General features: G+C 36.8%; 1 protein-coding gene across 9 annotated transcripts in view; it reads right to left on the bottom strand.

The window, feature by feature from the left end:
- Positions 1-18,674, bottom strand: part of LOC115220265 (F-actin-monooxygenase MICAL3) — a 341,384-nt gene that overhangs the window by 146,953 nt on the left and 175,757 nt on the right. For all 9 annotated transcript variants that reach the window (XR_005002402.1, XM_036509827.1, XM_036509829.1 and 6 more), the window contains exons 2-8: positions 18,061-18,350; positions 16,465-16,672; positions 14,326-14,442; positions 8,689-8,790; positions 4,501-4,757; positions 2,203-2,460; positions 393-598 (exon numbers count right to left, since the gene is read on the bottom strand). Coding sequence is in view for 8 of the 9 variants with exons in the window: in XM_036509827.1 (XP_036365720.1) it covers positions 393-598; positions 2,203-2,460; positions 4,501-4,757; positions 8,689-8,790; positions 14,326-14,442; positions 16,465-16,672; positions 18,061-18,330 (1,418 nt within the window). In the remaining variant the exon portion in view is untranslated. The remainder of the gene's footprint in view (positions 1-392; positions 599-2,202; positions 2,461-4,500; positions 4,758-8,688; positions 8,791-14,325; positions 14,443-16,464; positions 16,673-18,060; positions 18,351-18,674) is intronic.

Below are 18,674 nucleotides of genomic sequence, written 5' to 3'. Positions count from 1 at the left end.
TGTGTGTGTTTATCTGTGTGTATATATTTGCATGTTTGTGTGTGCATGCATCTGTGAGCATACACTTATGTGCATACGTCTGTGTGTATATGTTTACACGTGTGTACATCTATATGCGAATGTCTATGTGAGAATACCTATATATGTTTTTATGTGTGAGTGAGTGTGTGTGTGTGTGTGAGAGAGAGAGAGTATATAAAAACAAAGTTCACTAAATAGAAGAGCAATAATTAATTTTCCTCTGAAGAAATGGCCAGAGAGGATCTGAAAGACCAACTGATGGGAAAAATATTGAGCAGCCTGAGATTTGGTTTCTGTTTTTTAACAGGAAATTAAAGAAATTCAAAATGTGCATGTGTGTGTGTGCAATATAAATATAAAGCTTCACATACCTAGTGTTGGGGTCAATTGTGTATAAATTATAGTTCTTGTTGATATTCTCTGGCTTTGTCTGAGAGAGTAATCGGTAGATGCTCTCGCGCTCAGCTATTACTTGCAGTGGAGTCAACTTGCCTCCTGCCCAGCTTCGTATCATCCAAGCTGAATCGAGGGCACTAAGAAATCCACGTGCACAACCAGATCCAGTCGGCCAGAAAGGCTGAAAAATATTTTTGAAAGAGAAAATTAAGAAAGGCAATTAGAAATATAATAATAAACATAATATATTGCATCTTTTACTGTTTATCTTTTATTTGTTTCAGTTGTTAGATCACGACCATGTTGGGGCACCTCCTGAATTGACCCTGGTACTTATTTGGGGTTTTTTTAATGTTTTTTTTAAGCCTGGTCTCTTTTGCTGAACCACTACATTATGGAAATGCCAACACACCAACAAACATAGACACAATGACACACAAACACATGTGCCCCGCCCCCATGTGTGTGTGATGATCGTCTTTCAGTTTCTGTCAACCAAATCCACTTACAAGGCTTTGGTCAGCTCAAGAAACTATGCAATAGAACACAACCCAAAACCATATGGTTGGGTAACACACTTCTCACCACACAAACATACCTGCACCTATATATATATATAAGCACTGGAGTGGCTGTGTGGTAAGTAGCTTGCTTATCAACCACATGGTTCTGGGTTCAGTCCCACTGTGTGGCACCTTGGGCAAGTGTCTTCTACTATAGCCTCAAGCTGACCAAAGCCTCGAGTGAATTTGGTAGGTGGAAACTGAAAGAAGCCCATTGTATATATATATATGTATATGTTTGTGTGTCTGTGTTTGTCCCTGATGCTGGTGTGTTTACATCCCCGTCATTTAGTGGTTCAGCAAGAGAGACCGATAGAGTAACTACCAGGTTTACAAAGAATAAGTCCTGGGGTCGATTTGCTTGACTAAAGGTGGTGCTCTAGCATGACTGCAGTTAAACGACTTAAACAAATAAACGAATACAAGAATAAAAAGAATATATACACACACACACACAACAATAATCTGGTATAATATAATAATAATTAGAAATACAGAGGTAACATTTTGCAATAGAGTATGCATGGATGTATGGAATGGTGTATGGTGTTTGTGTTGGAGTTGAGCTTTGTGTGTGAATGAGAGTATGCATGTGTATGTTGGAAGGTGAGTGTGTGTGTGTGGGTAGTGGTGGTTAGGGATGTGTATGTATGTGTTAATGCAGTTGTGTGCATATGTGTGAATTAGTGCACGTGGGTATGTTGGAGTATGTATGCATGAGGGTATGCATGTAAGTGGAATGCACATAACCAGATATGTATGGACATCTACTTCCTCATCAATCTATGTGTAAATATATACTTCTTTACTACCCACAAGGGGCTAAACACAGAGAGGAAAAACAAACGGATTAAGTCGATTATATCGACCCCAGTGCGTAACTGGTACTTATTTAATCGACCCCGAAAGGATGAAAGGTAAAGTCGACCTCGGCAGAATTTGAACTCACAACGTTGCGGCAGACGAAATACGGCTACGCATTTCGCCCGGCGTGCTAACGTCTCTGCCAGCTCGCCGCTTTATAAATCTATGTGTAAATATAGTGATGCAAACATGTGTGTGTGTGTGTGTGTGTGTGTGTGTGTGAGAGAGAGAGTGAGTAGATAGACAAGTTTAAAACAATACAGCTTTCACGTAATTACATGTAACTGAAATGGAAACAAGAAGCAGAGGGCAAAAGATTTCAAACCAAGCAGAGCAAATTCATTTACCCGTAACTCACCTCCAATAAACTATCTCCCACTAACGCCATAATCATTCTATGATTATGTTTACTTAAAACACGACATGCGTTCTCTGCTTGAAAAAGGGAAGTAAAATCGAACATGGCCACATCTGCTTGCCCATAGTGGTTGACCGCATAATCCATGTGAGGCAGCTGGTGGTTTGTAGAAAAATCAGCTGCTTCTCTGGCATAAGTTAATAATGCTTCTTGGTCAACGTTGGACCGTGACAAGAGTGAACCAGTGTCAGAATAATCCTGGGAAAGATGGAAAAAATACATACAATTATTAAAAAAATAATTAATAGTGACAGAAGCTGTATTGATACCCAAGTGAAATATTTATCTCCACTTATAAGTGGAAAATTGTGTCTGAACACAATGCTGTGACAGTTACCATGAAAGATCCTTGCATATGGTTTTGTGGAGCAGATAAAAGAGAATGCTTATATGCACTACAACTCCACATGAGAGGTTTTCTCATGGTAACTGTCACAGTTTTCTGTGTTCTGACACAACATCCACTTTTAAGCCGGAATAAATAACATTATTATTATTATTATTATTGGCGTCATAAGAGTTTATAAACTTGGAGAGAACAGGAAATAATTCTTATTTGGAAAGGTAGAATTCAACACAGACAAAGCTTTCCAAGTAAGGTAATATTTCCCCAATGACCAGACATGTTTTTATGGAGGATTGGGCAACAAACAAACACTGCTTGTATGATGGTGATGCTAATATGCAACTATCACATAATATATATATATATATTAATTATATATATGTGACCTCGTGTGTACTGTTGGCAATTTTTTTTTCCTCTATCTTCCCTTCTCTGGATCTTTCCTTCTCCTATGTTTCCGACGAAGAGCTCCGCTCAAAACGTTATACCCTCCTTCTTACCTGAACGTCCAATAATACTATATTTGTTCCACGTCCTCGCGTTTGTGTTTTTTGTGCTTTCTTGTTTGGATTAACAATATATATATATATATATATTATACATATATATCAAGTAAAGGTAATAAATGTCATTAAGGGATTATAAATCCAGTGAAGATACCGGTTAGTTACCAATTTATAGAAAGATCAACAAAAGGTAAACACATGAACCGTGGTCCATATATATATATTTAAAGAATAAGGAGAAAATGGAGAGGTATTAATAAAATTATTTATTAATTGTAAAAATGACATCTCTGACAGCTGTTTCGATTCAGAAATCTTTAGATAATTAATTTATAAAATTAAAATCATATTCTTACTACCTCTGAAGAGATTCATCTTATAATGATTTTTAATTTTATAAATTAATTATCTAAAGATTTCTGAATCGAAACAGCTGTCAGAGATATTGTCCTATTTTATAATTAATAAATAATTTATTAATTACCTCTCCATTTTCTTCTTACTCTTTATATATATATACACACATACATAAATATATATATATGCATGTGTGTGTTGTAGTGGAAATGGTACATTCCTTCCAAAGGACAAGTGATGTAAACCAGCCACTATGAAGTGAGACGACATCAAACAGTACAGGGAGTTGTGTATCAGTTGTTGTACGAGTTCTCAGTTGGAGTTAAGTGTCAGTTACATGTTATAGTCAAGTTCAAGTCACAGTCAAGGTAGATGGTTCATAGTCGGTCTCTTGCAGAGCTATCTGCGATAGCATGATAGACAAAGCAGTGTATTACCATTCCAGTATAGAAGAGATACATTGTATCTGATACCAAGAAAATATTGCGGGTACTAGAGTAGATACAACATAACGGTGGCCACACATTATAACTGTGGAAAACACATCATAATGATAGATAGATATATGCATGCATACATATACATAATTTTTTTTTGCAGAACACTGGAAAGGAACGACACTGCTTGTAAGGCAGTGACACTCATTTACAACTATCTTTCCTTTTCACACACACACACACAATCTCTCTCTCCCCTAGCTCTCTCAGGCATAGATTCGCTCTCCCTCCTCCTCTCTCTTTTACACTCTCTTCTCACTCCCCTCCCCCTTTTTACACCTTCTCTCCCTCCCCTTCTCTCTCACACTCTCCCTCCCCCTCTCACTCTTTTACTCTCCTTCTCTCACTCTCTCCCACCCCTCTCTTTTACACTCTCCTCTCACTCTCGCTCACCCTCTCTCTTACACTCCTTCTCTCCCTCCCCCTCTCTCAAACTCTCCATCTCTCACTCACTCCCCTCTCTCAAACTCTCCATCTCTCACTCGCTCCCGTCTCTCTACCCCACAAAAGACCATCTCTGCCAAAAACTTACATGCTTCAAAACGCCTTTATCAAGCAGGCTCTGTTTCTTCGCTGTCATTACAAAATAATGTGTGGCGTCTTTATAGTAGACGATGTTCTCAAGGTCAATACCAGTCTTTTCCTTAAGCTGATGAAAGAACTTTTGATTGTAAATAAATGCAACTCCACTGATTTCCTCTACTCGAGCCTCAGCTTGTGTGTTTCGGTTGATGAAGTTTGCTGTCACAGCAATGGCCAGTTTGCCTCGGAATTCTTTCCTCTGAAACCCTGCAAGATGAGGAATCACAAAGAGAGAAGCAGATTGAATGTTAGAAAGTTTCTGTAATTCAGGTGGAGATAGGTGTAAAAAAAAAAAAAAAAACCTAGACAGACAGATAGATAGGTACATAGATAGGAAGGTGTGGAGAGAGAGGAAGGGGAGGGAGGGAGGGAGGGAGGAAGGAAGGAAGGGAGGGAGGGAGGAAGGGAAAGATGGGGGAGGGGGGAGGCGGAGAGGAGGAATGGAAGGGAGGGAGGAGGGAGAAAGGAAGGAAGGAAAAGAAAAAAGAAATGAAGAGAGAGACAGAAAGCAAGAAAGAAAGAAAAGAGAAAAACAAAGGAAGAAAGGGAGAAAGGCAGAGAGTGTTAGAGAGGTAAGTAAACAGACATGTAGACAGATAGATAAATAGAGACTTATGGATATAGAGAAACAGAGAGCAAAACCTGGTAAAGTGATTTGCTTCATGAATTTTAAATTCTGTAAGGTTACTGAAAGTCATTCATCGATTTTGCAGCTGTGTATGTGTGTGTATGTATGTATGTGTGTGGTGTGTGTATGTATGCATGCATATACATATATATATATATATATATATGCCAGTTGGTGCACACAAGCTTTATGTTTGCTGGCTCCTACAGAACTTTTGTTGTAGTTGTATAATGGCTTTTGGAGTTAGATGCCCTTCCTCTCACTGGCCATTTTACAATATTAAAAAGGCTGTGGCAGATATATTTGGCAGAGTCCCAAACACCTAAGAATTGAAATTGGATTACTATATTCCAATGACAAGCACTTTGTTAGCAAACAGTTGACCAATTAAAGAAATTACCGTTAACATGAACGTGATCTGGTCAATTATTGATGATGTCAGCAAATAGCTGACCACTTGGAATTCTGGCAGAACAAGATGTCATTAGCAATTTGTTTTTGATGCTCTTTTTCCTTAATAGAAACATTACCTCTACACTAGCTACCAGTGATGGTACATGCTTTAAGTCAGCTACTAGTACAGAAACACCTACAACAGCTGTTTTTCATCAATCACAACTGTTGAACGATTTAACAGGTGTAAACATTTTTTTTTTCTGCCATTGGTTGCAATTGCAATACATTGATTTGTTTAACAGTAAATCATCATCATCATCATCATCATATTTTTATATTTAGAAATTCACATGACTTCTTGTTCTCAAATCATTACACAGGCAACAATCAAAATCTGAAATTTTTTACCATGACATGGCCATGAACCAGACTGAATTGGGAAATTCACCCCCACCAAACCTATGTTATCCCTTTTTGTTCTTTTCCATATTTGGCACAGTCTTTCTTACAGTTGGATATCATTCCTAAGAAAAACTACTTTACAATGTAACCAGAGTGCATTTTATCTTGCTACAGGCACTCCAGAAGTTGTCTGTGACATCATCATCATACCCATTTAATGTCTGTTTTCCATGCTGTCATGGGTTGGACAGTTTGGTGGAATCCAGCAAGCTACAGGGTTACGCCAGGCTCCAGTGTCAGCTTTGGCATGTTTATTATGTCTGGATGCCCTTTCTAATGCCAACCATTTACAGTGAGTATTGGGTGCTTTTTATTGTGTTACCAGCACTAGTGGAATCACTATATATTGTAAACTGCCTTGTAATTATGATATTTTTGTTTTCCTGTGAAAGAGGCATGAGGTTGAGAGGTGTGTTCATACAAACTTTAGCAATATAAAGTGCACAGTCTTACATGGTTTGTTATGGTTTCAGATGTACCGCAGAAATTTGAGACCCAAGTAGGGTTAACAAGACAAAATGAATCTCACTGTTACTGATTGGTTCCTACATGGATTTAGTGTTGTGTCAATGTACCACTGGTTGTATGCTTAATTCTGTATTTTCTTCAGTTATCTATTGTAGTGTAACCTGAGCACTGTAGATAATAACCATATTATTATTACTATTATTATTATTATTTTCATTATTAGAGGTGGCAAGCTGGCAGAATTGTTAGCATGCTGGATAAAATGCTTAGTAGTATTTCATTCATCTTTATGTTCTGAGTTCAAATTCCACTGAGGTCAACTTTGCCTTTCATCTTTCCAGGGTCAATAAAATACGTACCAGTTGAGCAGTCCCCAATAAGTTTCAGACCTTGTGTCAGTAGTAAAAATGATTGGATGGGTGGCAGTCTCTTGTAGTCCAAGAAAGACTGTTCTGCAATTTCTTACTGAACAGTCTTTATAATGATCAAATGTATGTGTTGAACATTAGCTCTCTCCCTCCATCAAAATCAATGCTACCTGTACAGGTGCACTGAGTAACACACATCAGGTGTCGAAGTGATTGCAGTGCAATTTGCAATTAAGTGTTTGGCTCAAGAACACAATGCACCACCTGGTTCAGGAGTTGAAACCACAATTTTGTAATCGTGAGTACAACACCTCAACCACTAAGCCATGGACCCTCACTAGTTAAAAAGGATTATCATTATTATTATTATTAGTGTGGTAAGGCAGTGAACTGGCAGAATCATTAGCGCGCTGGACAACATGCCTAGCAGCATTTCATCTGTCTTTGGGTTCTGAGTTCAAATTCTGCCATGGTCGACTTTGTCTTTCATCCTTTCGGGGTCAATTAACAAAGTATCAGTGAAACACTGGGGGTCAATGTAATTGACTAGTCCCCTCCCACAAAATTTCAGGCCTTGTGCTTTTAGTAACAAAGGATTATTATTATTATTATTATTATTATTATTATTGTGGTGAGCTTAACCCTAACCCTTTTCTTCTTTATATTTGGAATTGAAATCCCATCAAGGTCAATTTTGCCTTTCATCCCTTCAAGGTCAATAAAATAAGCATCAATCAAGCACTGGAGTTGATGTAATCCCTTAAAATTGCTGGTCTTGTGCTACAATTAGAAAGACTTATTAAGTTGGCAGAACTGTTAGCATGCCAGACAAACCATTGCTTAGTGGCATTTCTTCCAGCTTCATGCATTGAGTTCAAATCCTACCAAAGTCGACCTTGCTGTTCATTCTTTCAGGGCTGGTAAAATAAGTACCAGTTGAACACTGGGATCAATGCAATCAGCTAACACCCTCCTGCCACAAAATTTCAGGCCTTGTACTATTAAAAAGAATTATTATTTGTCTACTGGCTGAAGCAAAAGAGGTAGTATGGTGGATCCATTTGAAAGGGCTAAAGACAGACACTTTCCTCTTTGGCCAAGCCCTCATCAACTTTTTCAAGTTTCATTTGAAAAGGAAGTTGAGGGTGGAGAAGGAGGTGTTGCCTTCTAGCAAGTTTGTTGAAAGGTGGGTGAATGTTGGAAGAATGGCCAGTGTGAAAGGACCAACTCTGAGCGTGCACCTGTAGAAAAAAGTAGCTGTGGCTTTGGTGGGGTTTTCTATGAGGGCCTTAAAGTGCCTCCCCTATTGGGAGTTTTAATTTGTTCAATTTTAATTATTTATCTTGTTTACACGTGGAAAACCCATTGTATCATGCCGTTTTTGTCTTTTATGTTGTTGCATGTCCTTTAATTTTATTTTATGTAACCCCTTGAGGCTAATAAAAGAATTATTATTATTATTATTATTATTATCATCATTATTATTATTATTATTATTATATCTTCCATGTGATGTTGCATGTGATGTGTATGACTTTAGTCTTTCATTCCTGAGAGATATTGGTTTCACTGCGTATTAGGGGAGTCAGAAGACCAGAAGACAATGTGTCTCTAATTACTGAGGTACGAAGTAGGGATCTGAATTTGTTCAGGGTACTTGTTTATCCCTTCTTGTGAAATATTATTTCTAATTTGTGAATGTATGGTGAGAGCTGGTGTAGAGAGGAGCTAAGACTTAAGAAAATGTTATGTTAATGTCATCTGTAAAGTTAACATTGAGATTAGGAAATATAAATAAATAACCAGCTTGAATTACCTTCCAATGTGTTTCTTTTGCCATCAGCACCAATAAGAACATCAAATTGATATTCTGATACAGGATGGTTTGCCGGAATAACCAGTGCACGCCATCCAATTTCTGTAATGCAATAAACACACATAATCAGTGAAGTGACTTTAAGATATGTAAATATAAACAATCAAAATGTCTGAATTTTTTTTACATGTTTGTCATCAAAATACAAATAATCTTATAGAAAACAAACTTTATAAATCAATTAAATGGGAGAATCATATTAGCCATTCAAAAACATAAAAATTGTTAACCTCACTCAATCATTTAACTCTTTAGCATTTAAACTGGTCGTTTCTGGCCCAAATATTCTACGTGTTTTATGTTCAAACAGGCCGCCAGATCCGACCTTTCACACCTACCTTTCAATGTCATTCTAAAAACAAATGATCACATCATTGAAATCTTGAAGCTTTGAGATAATGCATTGTTAATTCAAACCAAAGTGAATAAGTAAGCAATACATTTCACAAACTAATCTGAATGCTAAAGGATTAATATTTGGTGACAAAATCTTCATTGCATTATCTACATCCTACTCACAGATTTTGTGGTTTTGAATGGTTGATATGTGTCTCCCATGATATAATCAATTGCTTCAGTTTGAGTATACAATCTCAAATCAAATTGTTGCCAGACAAGTACCAACTCTGAAACTCTATTTAAAAGTATCACAAAGTTTCACTACTTTAGTTCACCAGATAAAATACATTCAGTGGAAACTGATGATAAAAAGGATATTTGAGCCTAGTTGCATTTGAGTTATATAAATTCTTGTAATAGTTCTTGCTTAATATAATCTGACATTGTCTACTAAATGGTGGGAAATGGTTACCTGAACATTTACAGAATTTTTGCCTTCAAATATGATTATCAGAACAAAAGTAATGAAAACTTTTATTCGTTAAGATAACTTAGTTTGTACAATTTCAAAATTATTCTTGATTTTCTTCTCTATAATTTTATTTTCTATATCAATTTCCTGTTTGATGAATATCCATTATAATATATATTGATTAGAATATACATACACGCAGATAAAAGGGTTTAAACTTGTTTTTTTTCTTCTTAGAAACAACACTATCTGAGTAAGCACGGCAACAGATGGCTGCATTGGCTTCCATTGAGAGATAGAAGAGGACAATACCCTGATTCTTACATTTATAATTCTATCCACTTTAGAATTATTTAAAAAATCATAATACTCCGTAAGCAACAATGACCTACTTCCAAAGTCAGGTTAGCAAATTAAGTAATCACCATATACCATTGTAATTCATCATCATCATCGTTTAGCATCCGTTTTCCATGCTAGCATGGGTTGGATGGTTCAACTGGGGTCTGGGAAGCCAGAAGGCTGGCAAACGGCCACGATCGGGTGGTGCTTTTTACGTGCCACCGGCATGGAGGCCAGACGAGGCTGGCAACGGCCACAATAGGATGGTGCTTTTTACGTGCCACCGGCACGGAGGCCAGTCGGGGCAGCGCTGGCAACAGCCACGTTCGGATGGTTCTCTTACGTGCCACCGGCACTGTTATCACAGCTACAATTTCCATTGATGTTGATCGATTTCGATTTTGACTTTGATTGTAATTGATATAACAAAAACTAAAGTAATTAAAGCTCACTCTTTTCTACCATTGAGTCACTTCTTAACCTTGGTTTCTTCTGTGTTAAATTGATCAGAAACAAATATTCTTCCAGCATTGGATAAGATGCTAAGCTGCAGCTTTACTAGCTTTAAAGTCCTGAGTGTAATCTTCTGTTAGGTTCTCAGAGGTATTCTGGAACAGCAACTACCATGTGTTGACTGAGTCCACATTGGCCACGATCAGGATCTACAGACTAATGAGCTTCTATGTGCTCTCTTGATTTGTTAGAATTAGCAACCAAATCTACTTTAAATCACATTGTAGTGTCTTAGAGGACAGGAAGGACACAACAAATAGTGTAGTTCTAGAGAGCTTAGCTGTCACTCGCAAGCAAAGATCTGTGGCTTGTACAACGCTTTCACTAGTTGTTTTAGGTGCCCAGGGAGAGACAAGCAGACACACAGACAGCCTCTTAACCTTACTGCCTTTGACCCAGTGGAACACTGAGGATGTGATAGTTGGAGAGAGAGAGAGAGAGAGAGAGAGAGAGAGAGAGAGAGAGAGCACTTCCTGCAATTAAGTTGGTACTCATTTTCAGCTAGGTAGACTGGGGCAATGAGGAATGAAGTACCTTGCTCAAGGACACAGCACACTACCCAGTTTGGGAATCGAACTTATAACTTTATGATCAGGAGGCCAACACATTAACCAGTAGACCATGTACTTGTGAAGGCAAACAGTCTAAAGATTAGAATGTGGATCTCATATTCATTTTACACATAGTATATATATATATATACTTGGCCTGCTCGCTTAGCCAGCTGGGTGGCGTGACTTGAAGGCTAAAACAATGCAAAGCGCATTGTGACCAGCGATGTGAAGCAACATCTGATAGCTTGGTCGGTCACGGTGATCACGGTGATATATATATACTAAGAAATGAGAATAGTCAACACTTTTGATCATAGGTTTGCTTGATCTGGATTAACCTGGGGTTAAGGATCAACAGGTACACAAAAACAAATTACTGTCACATTGTGCCACCTTATGCTCAACTATTGCTTTTTGGTATGTGCAGTACGGTCATGCATACATGGCATATGATTAATAATAGACATGTAGGTAACATCTTGGTGCAACATGGGTCTGCTTGATCGGAGCTGACCTCAGACTACCCAACAATTCTGACAATACAGAATGAAGTGCCTTGTGCAGGAAGATTCATCATCATCATCATCATTTAACATACACTTTCACAGGCTTGCATGGATCAGACGGAATTTGTTGAGGTAGATTTTCTATGGCTGGATGCCCTTCCTCTCACCAGTCCTCACCTGTTTCCAAGCATGGAAATATCTCCCCCATGGCCTGGCATGTTTTTCTAAAAAATAAATAACACATGATGTCAGGCGAAATGTGTAGCGGTATTTCGTCTGCCGTTACGTTGTGAGTTCAAATTCCGCCGAGGTCGACTTTGCCTTTCATCCTTTCGGGGTTGATAAATTAAGTACCAGTTACGCACTGGGGTCGATATAATCGACTTAATCAGTTTGTCTGTCCTTGTTTGTCCTCTCTGTGTTTAGCTCCTTGTGGGTAGTAAAGAAATAGGTATATGCAACCACACACACAGAGTTTCTGTCAACTAAATTCACTCACAAGACAATGGTCATCCTGGGGGTATAGTAGAGAATGCACTCGCCCAAAGTGCCATGCAGTAGGATTGAACACAAGACTACATGGTTGGGAAGCCACACCTGTGCCTTATAATACATTTTCAGTACATACGAACTAACAACAGACTAGGTATTCAGGTGTTATCTCTTTATCCCTTCTGTCATGTTTAATCCCTTCTGCTCTCAAGCAGCTCCAACTGTCAAAATATACACTGTACGTCACAACCAAAAAAAAGAAACAACGCAAGCATGTAGCCTGCTGAAGCTGGAACTCAACAACCTTTAATCAGGTCGAATATCTTTAACTACTCAATCACTGTCTGGACCATTTATTTACTCATTAAGCTTCCCTCCCATTTCCATCATTACTGACAGGAAGTAGGTCTAGTACTCTTCAAGACATATTGATTAAATCTATTGTTAATTCCAAATGTGTAGCACCCTTAATCTGATATCTCTCTTAACATGTCCCCAGGCCTGTTGTAGAATTTTCCTTTCATCATAATGCATGAACAGAAGACAAAGTAAAAAAAAAAAAAAGGATTTTATTAATTACTTTAGTTCATGATCATGAACTAAAGTAATTAATAAAAAATAGATAGCTATTAATTAAAAGCAGTAAAAAAAAAAATGGTTTGGATCCAAAAAAAAAAATTGATTTTAAGGTATAAATAATTTCTTATATCAGATAATCTAAATTGATATTTAAATGGTTTGGATCCAAAAAAAAAAAAATTGATTTTAAGGTATAAATAATTTCTTATATCAGATAATCTAAATTGATATTTAGTTAACAATTCAAATTTTTGTTTAAAAGTCATAAGGGTTGGATCAGTCTTCTAATTTTAACATTTATAAAAATCAATAGGACAGATAAACATGGGAAATGTTACCAATGATAGTCTGATCTCACATTCATAAAGTAGAAATATTTTTCATTTGTGCTTCAAGCCACAACAAACAGAGATACAAACCAGCCTCAAGGAATCTAAATGAGTGCAACAGGAAATCACACACACTCAAATACAAATGTATACATAGGTGCTGGCCTGGCTGTGTGGTAAGAAGTTTGCTTCTCAACCATATGGTTCTGGGTTCAGTCCCACTGCATGGTGCCTTGGGCAAGTGTCTTCTACTATAGCGTGAGGCCAACTATATAATTTACTAGCAGCATAGCCCGGCGTTGCCCGGGTATGTAAGAGCCCCAGTAGGCAACGACTAATCCCAATCTAGTTCTTTCCCTCTAGGGAATGAAGGCGCATGTGTAGGTTGCAATGTCTTCTCTTCACTCGAATACTTCTATGTATACGATGTTCCTAGCTGTCTCCCGACAGAAAATGTGTTGCATATAAAAAGCTTAGATTCTCGACCTCATGTTGAATTTATCGATTTTTTTCAGAACTGGGGGAACTTCTCAAAATTTTCGTTGCGTTAGTTTTGAATTATGACATTGGGCTATGTGTGTGTCAAGTTTCATCAGAATCGGTTGAAAGCCGTGGTCAGGGTGAGGGTACAACCTGACAGACATACAGACAGACAAACTGCCGTTATATATATATATAGAGATAGAGATATATGTGTGTGTGTGTGTGTGAGTGTGTCTTCGTGTCTGTATTTATCTCCAAAACTACCATTTGACAACTGGTGTTTGTGTGTTTATGTCCCCATAACATTAGCAGTTAAGCAAAAGAGACTGATTGAATATGTACCAGACTAAAAAAATATAGGCACTGGGGTTGATTTGCTCAACTAACAATTCTTCAAAGTGGTGCCCCAGCATGGCCATAGTCTAGTGACTAAAATAAATAAAAGATTACTATAATCTGTGAATATACTTTATATGTTGGTTATTCACAAAAGTAAATTACAAATCTAAAATAATTTTTTAAAATAGTCAAAATGTCAAGACAATTTAATGTTGTTAACATACAGAATTCAGCATTTACCAAGCCTTAGAAATATATTTATCACAGATCATTAACCCTTAGCATGTTTAGGTGTATCATGGTGCCATACAAGTTTTCTCCCCTATTGTGCTCAGACAACCAGCTCGAGAATGGCCATGCTTTGACATCCATAGCAACAGGTCACTTTCCAGCCTTTGTTTAGCTCACCAGTACTGTCTCGCAAAGCACAAGTACCTTTCCCTAGTGATACTGGAAACAGGTAAGAAATCTCCATACAGGTGTAACTTGGGAGGATGAGTTCACCAAGATATGTTTAAGACTGCTTTTAACATTCATTTGTAAGTTCCATCTAAATTAATTTCCAGTTTTCTGGTAATCAATCTAGGCTGTAAATAACCAAAACTAACAGAAGAAATGCTAGAACTTACTTTCTTTGCTTTGATCAGCCGGGGGTTCTAAAAGATTCTCAAACGATACATTGTAGTGCACCTCCACACCAAAAATAAGAGCAACTTTTAACAGAATGCACTGAAGTTGACGGATACCTGAAGAAAAAAACAAAACATTCAAACCAATTTTATTGCCATAATACAAAAATTTATTTAACAGACAGTTAGTTGGTCAAACACTGAAAGAATAATTTCTTAATGGCCACTGACCATCTTTTCGGGCTAGACATTTTGTTAACTCTTCTATGACCATATTTCTTTTAATGAAATACATTGTCTATGGTTTTACAATCAATTTTGTTAAATATTGAAGAATTTGGAAAAAATTAATAAAATAACTGTTACTATTATTAACCCTTTGGGGTTTATCGACCTCAAAGGCAGCGAGTTAGCAGAATTGTTAGCATGCTGGGCAAAATGCTTAGCGGAATTTCTTCTATCTTTACATTCCAAGTTCAAATTCTGTCATGGTTGATTTGCCTTTCATTCTTTTGGGGGTCAATAAAATAAGTACCAGTTGATCACTGGGGTTGATATAACTGATTTACCCACTCCCCTGAAATTGCTGGCCTTGTGCCAAAATCTGAAGTCATCACTAACTCTTTAGCATTCAGACTACTGTCAAATGTAATGCTTATTTATTCACTATGTTTGTAATTAATCATTCATTATTTCACAGCTTTGAGATGTTGGTGATATGACTGATTATTTTTAGAATAGGTAGATGTGAGAAACAGGATATAGGTGGTTTGAATATTAAATAGATAGGACATTTTAGCCAAATATGGCTAGTTAAATGCTAAAAGGTTAAGATAGTGTTTGGATATTATAAAAAGTTTTACCACAGAAGAAAGCTAGGATTCAAATTTAAATAAGAATATTTTAAAATGGACCATATTTCTAACAAAATATATAGCCAGTGATTTTTCAATTAATTTCTTTAAATAATTGAGAATTTGAACGGATTTAGTAAAATGACTAAATGTTTCATTATTTTCATTATTAAACTGGTGTTTAGAACATATAAATTACATTCTAGAAGGTTTTAAATTTAATCCTTTTACAGATACATCCACTCGAAATTTCATTGGTGTTAACTGCAGAAAGCCCGTTTTATATATCGTGTCTTTGTTGAAGAATGTCTTGTTTGAAATTGTTTTATGTTGAGACATGTCAAGTTTACTGAGGAAATGTGGGTTACAGAAAATATCAATTCTATTTTTTAGTCAAAATCTAAAAACATTCTTAGTCAAATAACCATAAAATTAAATTTTACAGTTAAAGATTTAAATATAAACATTTTAAAATTAACAGTTTTCTGCCAAAGAACCAGAAGCAATCTCAGGTGGCTGGTATCAAAAGGTTATAAATTCTTCATTACAGAATCAATCAATTTTCTTAAGCATTATAGCATTTTTTAACTTCACATATTTAACATGATTTTTGCCTTTTTTCTTTTTGCATTTTCTTATTATTTACTTTGATTTGTACTTAAAATAATCAATAACAACAACTACAATGGTTTCTATATAGCTTACAAAAGGTTTCAATAGCTATAAAGTGTCTCATCTCCAAAAAGTGAGACACGTTGTACCTCTTGCACTTTAAAGCAAAATCAACGCACAGAGCTAAACATTTTGTAGCCAGTTATATCAACCCAAACACTTAGGTAGTATATAATTCATCAACCTTGGAAGGATGAAAGCCATAGTAAAAATCAGTAAAATTTGAACTATGAATGACTAAATACTGTAGGCTTTCCATCAGCTGCTTAACAAACTCCACCAATAATAATGACAGAGAATAGCAATGATTCTTAACCGAAGAACAGAGCCACAAATTTTAGGAAGGGTTTAGTTGATTATATATCACTTTCAGTATTTAACCAATATATTTTTATCAACTCAAAAGGAATTAAAGGATAAGTGAAGTCCAGTGAGATTTGAACCCAGAACATACAGGTACAAAACTAAATGATCCAAGGCATTTTGTTCTCTGGTATTCTATATCTGATCTCCATACAATTAACACTGTTAACAATTGTGATACTCATGAAGAACAGGAAACAAGAAAATTGAATAATCTCTTCAGAAGTGAATGTAAATCGGTCAAACTTACTTATATGATCAATGGAACCAGCACAGAATTTCCCAAAGAACTTCTTGGCACCAAAATTCTTCAGGTCAGTTATCAGGAATGGCCAAAGATGTAGAACATTGTTACGAGAAAAACTATCTCGCTTCTCTAACACCACGGCCTTCCCACCCAACAGAGCAATCTCTATTGCTGTCCTCAAACCACATGGTCCTGAACCAATGATGAGTACCTGAAATAAAAATAACAATATATATATATAAGTACATACATATATAGCAGAAAGGAGTTCAGTTTAAATAATATACTCTACAACAAGTGTTACTCTTTTACTTGTTTCAGTCATTTGACTGCGGCCATGCTGGAGCACCGCTTTTTAATCGAGCAACTCGACCCCGGGACTTATTCTTTGTAAGCCCAGTACTTATTCTATCGGTCTTTTTTGCCGAGCCGCTTAGTGACAGGGACATAAACACACCAGCATCGGTTGTCAAGCAATGCTAGGGGGACAGACACACACACATGGATATATATATATATACATATATACGACGGGCTTCTTCCAGTTTCCGTCTACCAAATCCACTCACAAGGCTTTGGTCGGCCCGAGGCTATAGTAGAAGACACTTGCCCAAGATGCCACGCAGTGGGACTGAACCCGGAACCATGTGGTTGGTAAACAAGCTACTTACCACACAGCCACTACTGTTGAGTACTTTCTTTCTCATTCAAGACAAAAGATAATGTTTGAATGTTCTGTATGTCTTTTTTTTATACATTTACTTATTTAGTTATTCATCTAATGGTGAAGTTTCTCCCCATCTCTATATAGTTTCTTCCCTTTTTTATGGTGACTGACAGAGAAAATGCTGTCAAAAATGGTAGCAAGAAATTTAAAATGGTCACAGAGAGTAGTCTCAGCTTCAAATATATGAGTAAACTACCACAGATATTGGAAAGTTCTTTTCTTCAGCTATAAATTTAAATGTGTGTGTGTGCATGCACACACACACACAAATACTTTCCTCAGTAAAGAAATGCTTCATGTTAAAACTCTGACAAAACCTGTAGAAATTTCACGTTAAGGGTCTGACAAAAGTATAGAATGTCACACTGGCACTCAACAGTTGTAAGCTAATGAAGGTCATTATGTAACTCGTATTCTTCTGTCATTAATTAATTTGTATAATTTATATGGCTGTGTGGTAAATAGCTTGCTTCCCAACCACATGGTTCCAGGTTCAGTCTCACTGCATGGCACCTTTGCAAGTGTCTTCTACTACAGACTCGGGCCAACCAAACCCTTGTGAATGGGTTTGGTAGATGGAAACTGAAAGAAGCCTGCTGTGTGTGTGTGTGTATGTATATATATATATAATGTATGTGTGTTTGTGTGTCAGCGTTTGTCCTCCCCACCATCACTTGACAACCGATGCTGGTGTGTTTATGTCCCTGTAACTTAGCGGTTCGGTAAATGCTACATTCACAGCTAATAAATCCTGTCTTAAGTGCTTTTTCTTAATTGCAGGTAAAAGCAAAAAAATTATTTTTATTCAAGCAGTATTTTAAGTGAGAGGTGCCAAAGCAACATATGAAACTTATCAAAATTTAACAACCTACCTTGGTATTTACGCAAGCTTCGCCTTTTCTGTATTCCTTGTGGCTTGCTCTTTTGTCCAGCTTGGCCCACAGTGACTGAGCTTTCCATGATGTCAATCTCAATTTCAACCTTCGATAGAAATGTCGGTGATCCGTCTGTTTAATCTCCAAGGAATCGCAGAGTAGTTGGAATGTATGTAAGATAGATTTACATGTCCCTGCATTCACAAACTGGTCAAACAGTACATTTGGGTCTCCACTGTACCCACTTTCTGGCGCAGAAGTCTCCATCGCGCATGGTTGCAGTTACTGCAAAGAAACAAACATAACAAATGTTAAGTTATTTATTCTTTTCAATCATCATCAAATTTTAATTTTTACTTTTGTGTTTTTTTTTATTCTGAGAGAATGACATTTCCACACAGCTAAGCTTCATTTTCCATGTTCGATAAGGAAAATAAATGCATTTTTTCAAACAGTTTGTTCTTTGTACATTGTCTGGGAAGTCTTAGAGAGGCACATGGACACTTGCCACTCCTCTTGTGATAAATTAATTTACAAAAGAAAATCTGTATGTCCTAAATTTATGTACCTGTGTTTCGGCAAGATTCATATTCATAAGCTATTATTTCACA

Source organism: Octopus sinensis, linkage group LG16 (genome assembly GCF_006345805.1).
Source record: "Octopus sinensis linkage group LG16, ASM634580v1, whole genome shotgun sequence".
Taxonomy (NCBI): domain Eukaryota; kingdom Metazoa; phylum Mollusca; class Cephalopoda; order Octopoda; family Octopodidae; genus Octopus; species Octopus sinensis.
Note: the sequence above shows the minus strand (reverse complement) of the source record. Positions and strands in the feature narration are given on the sequence as shown.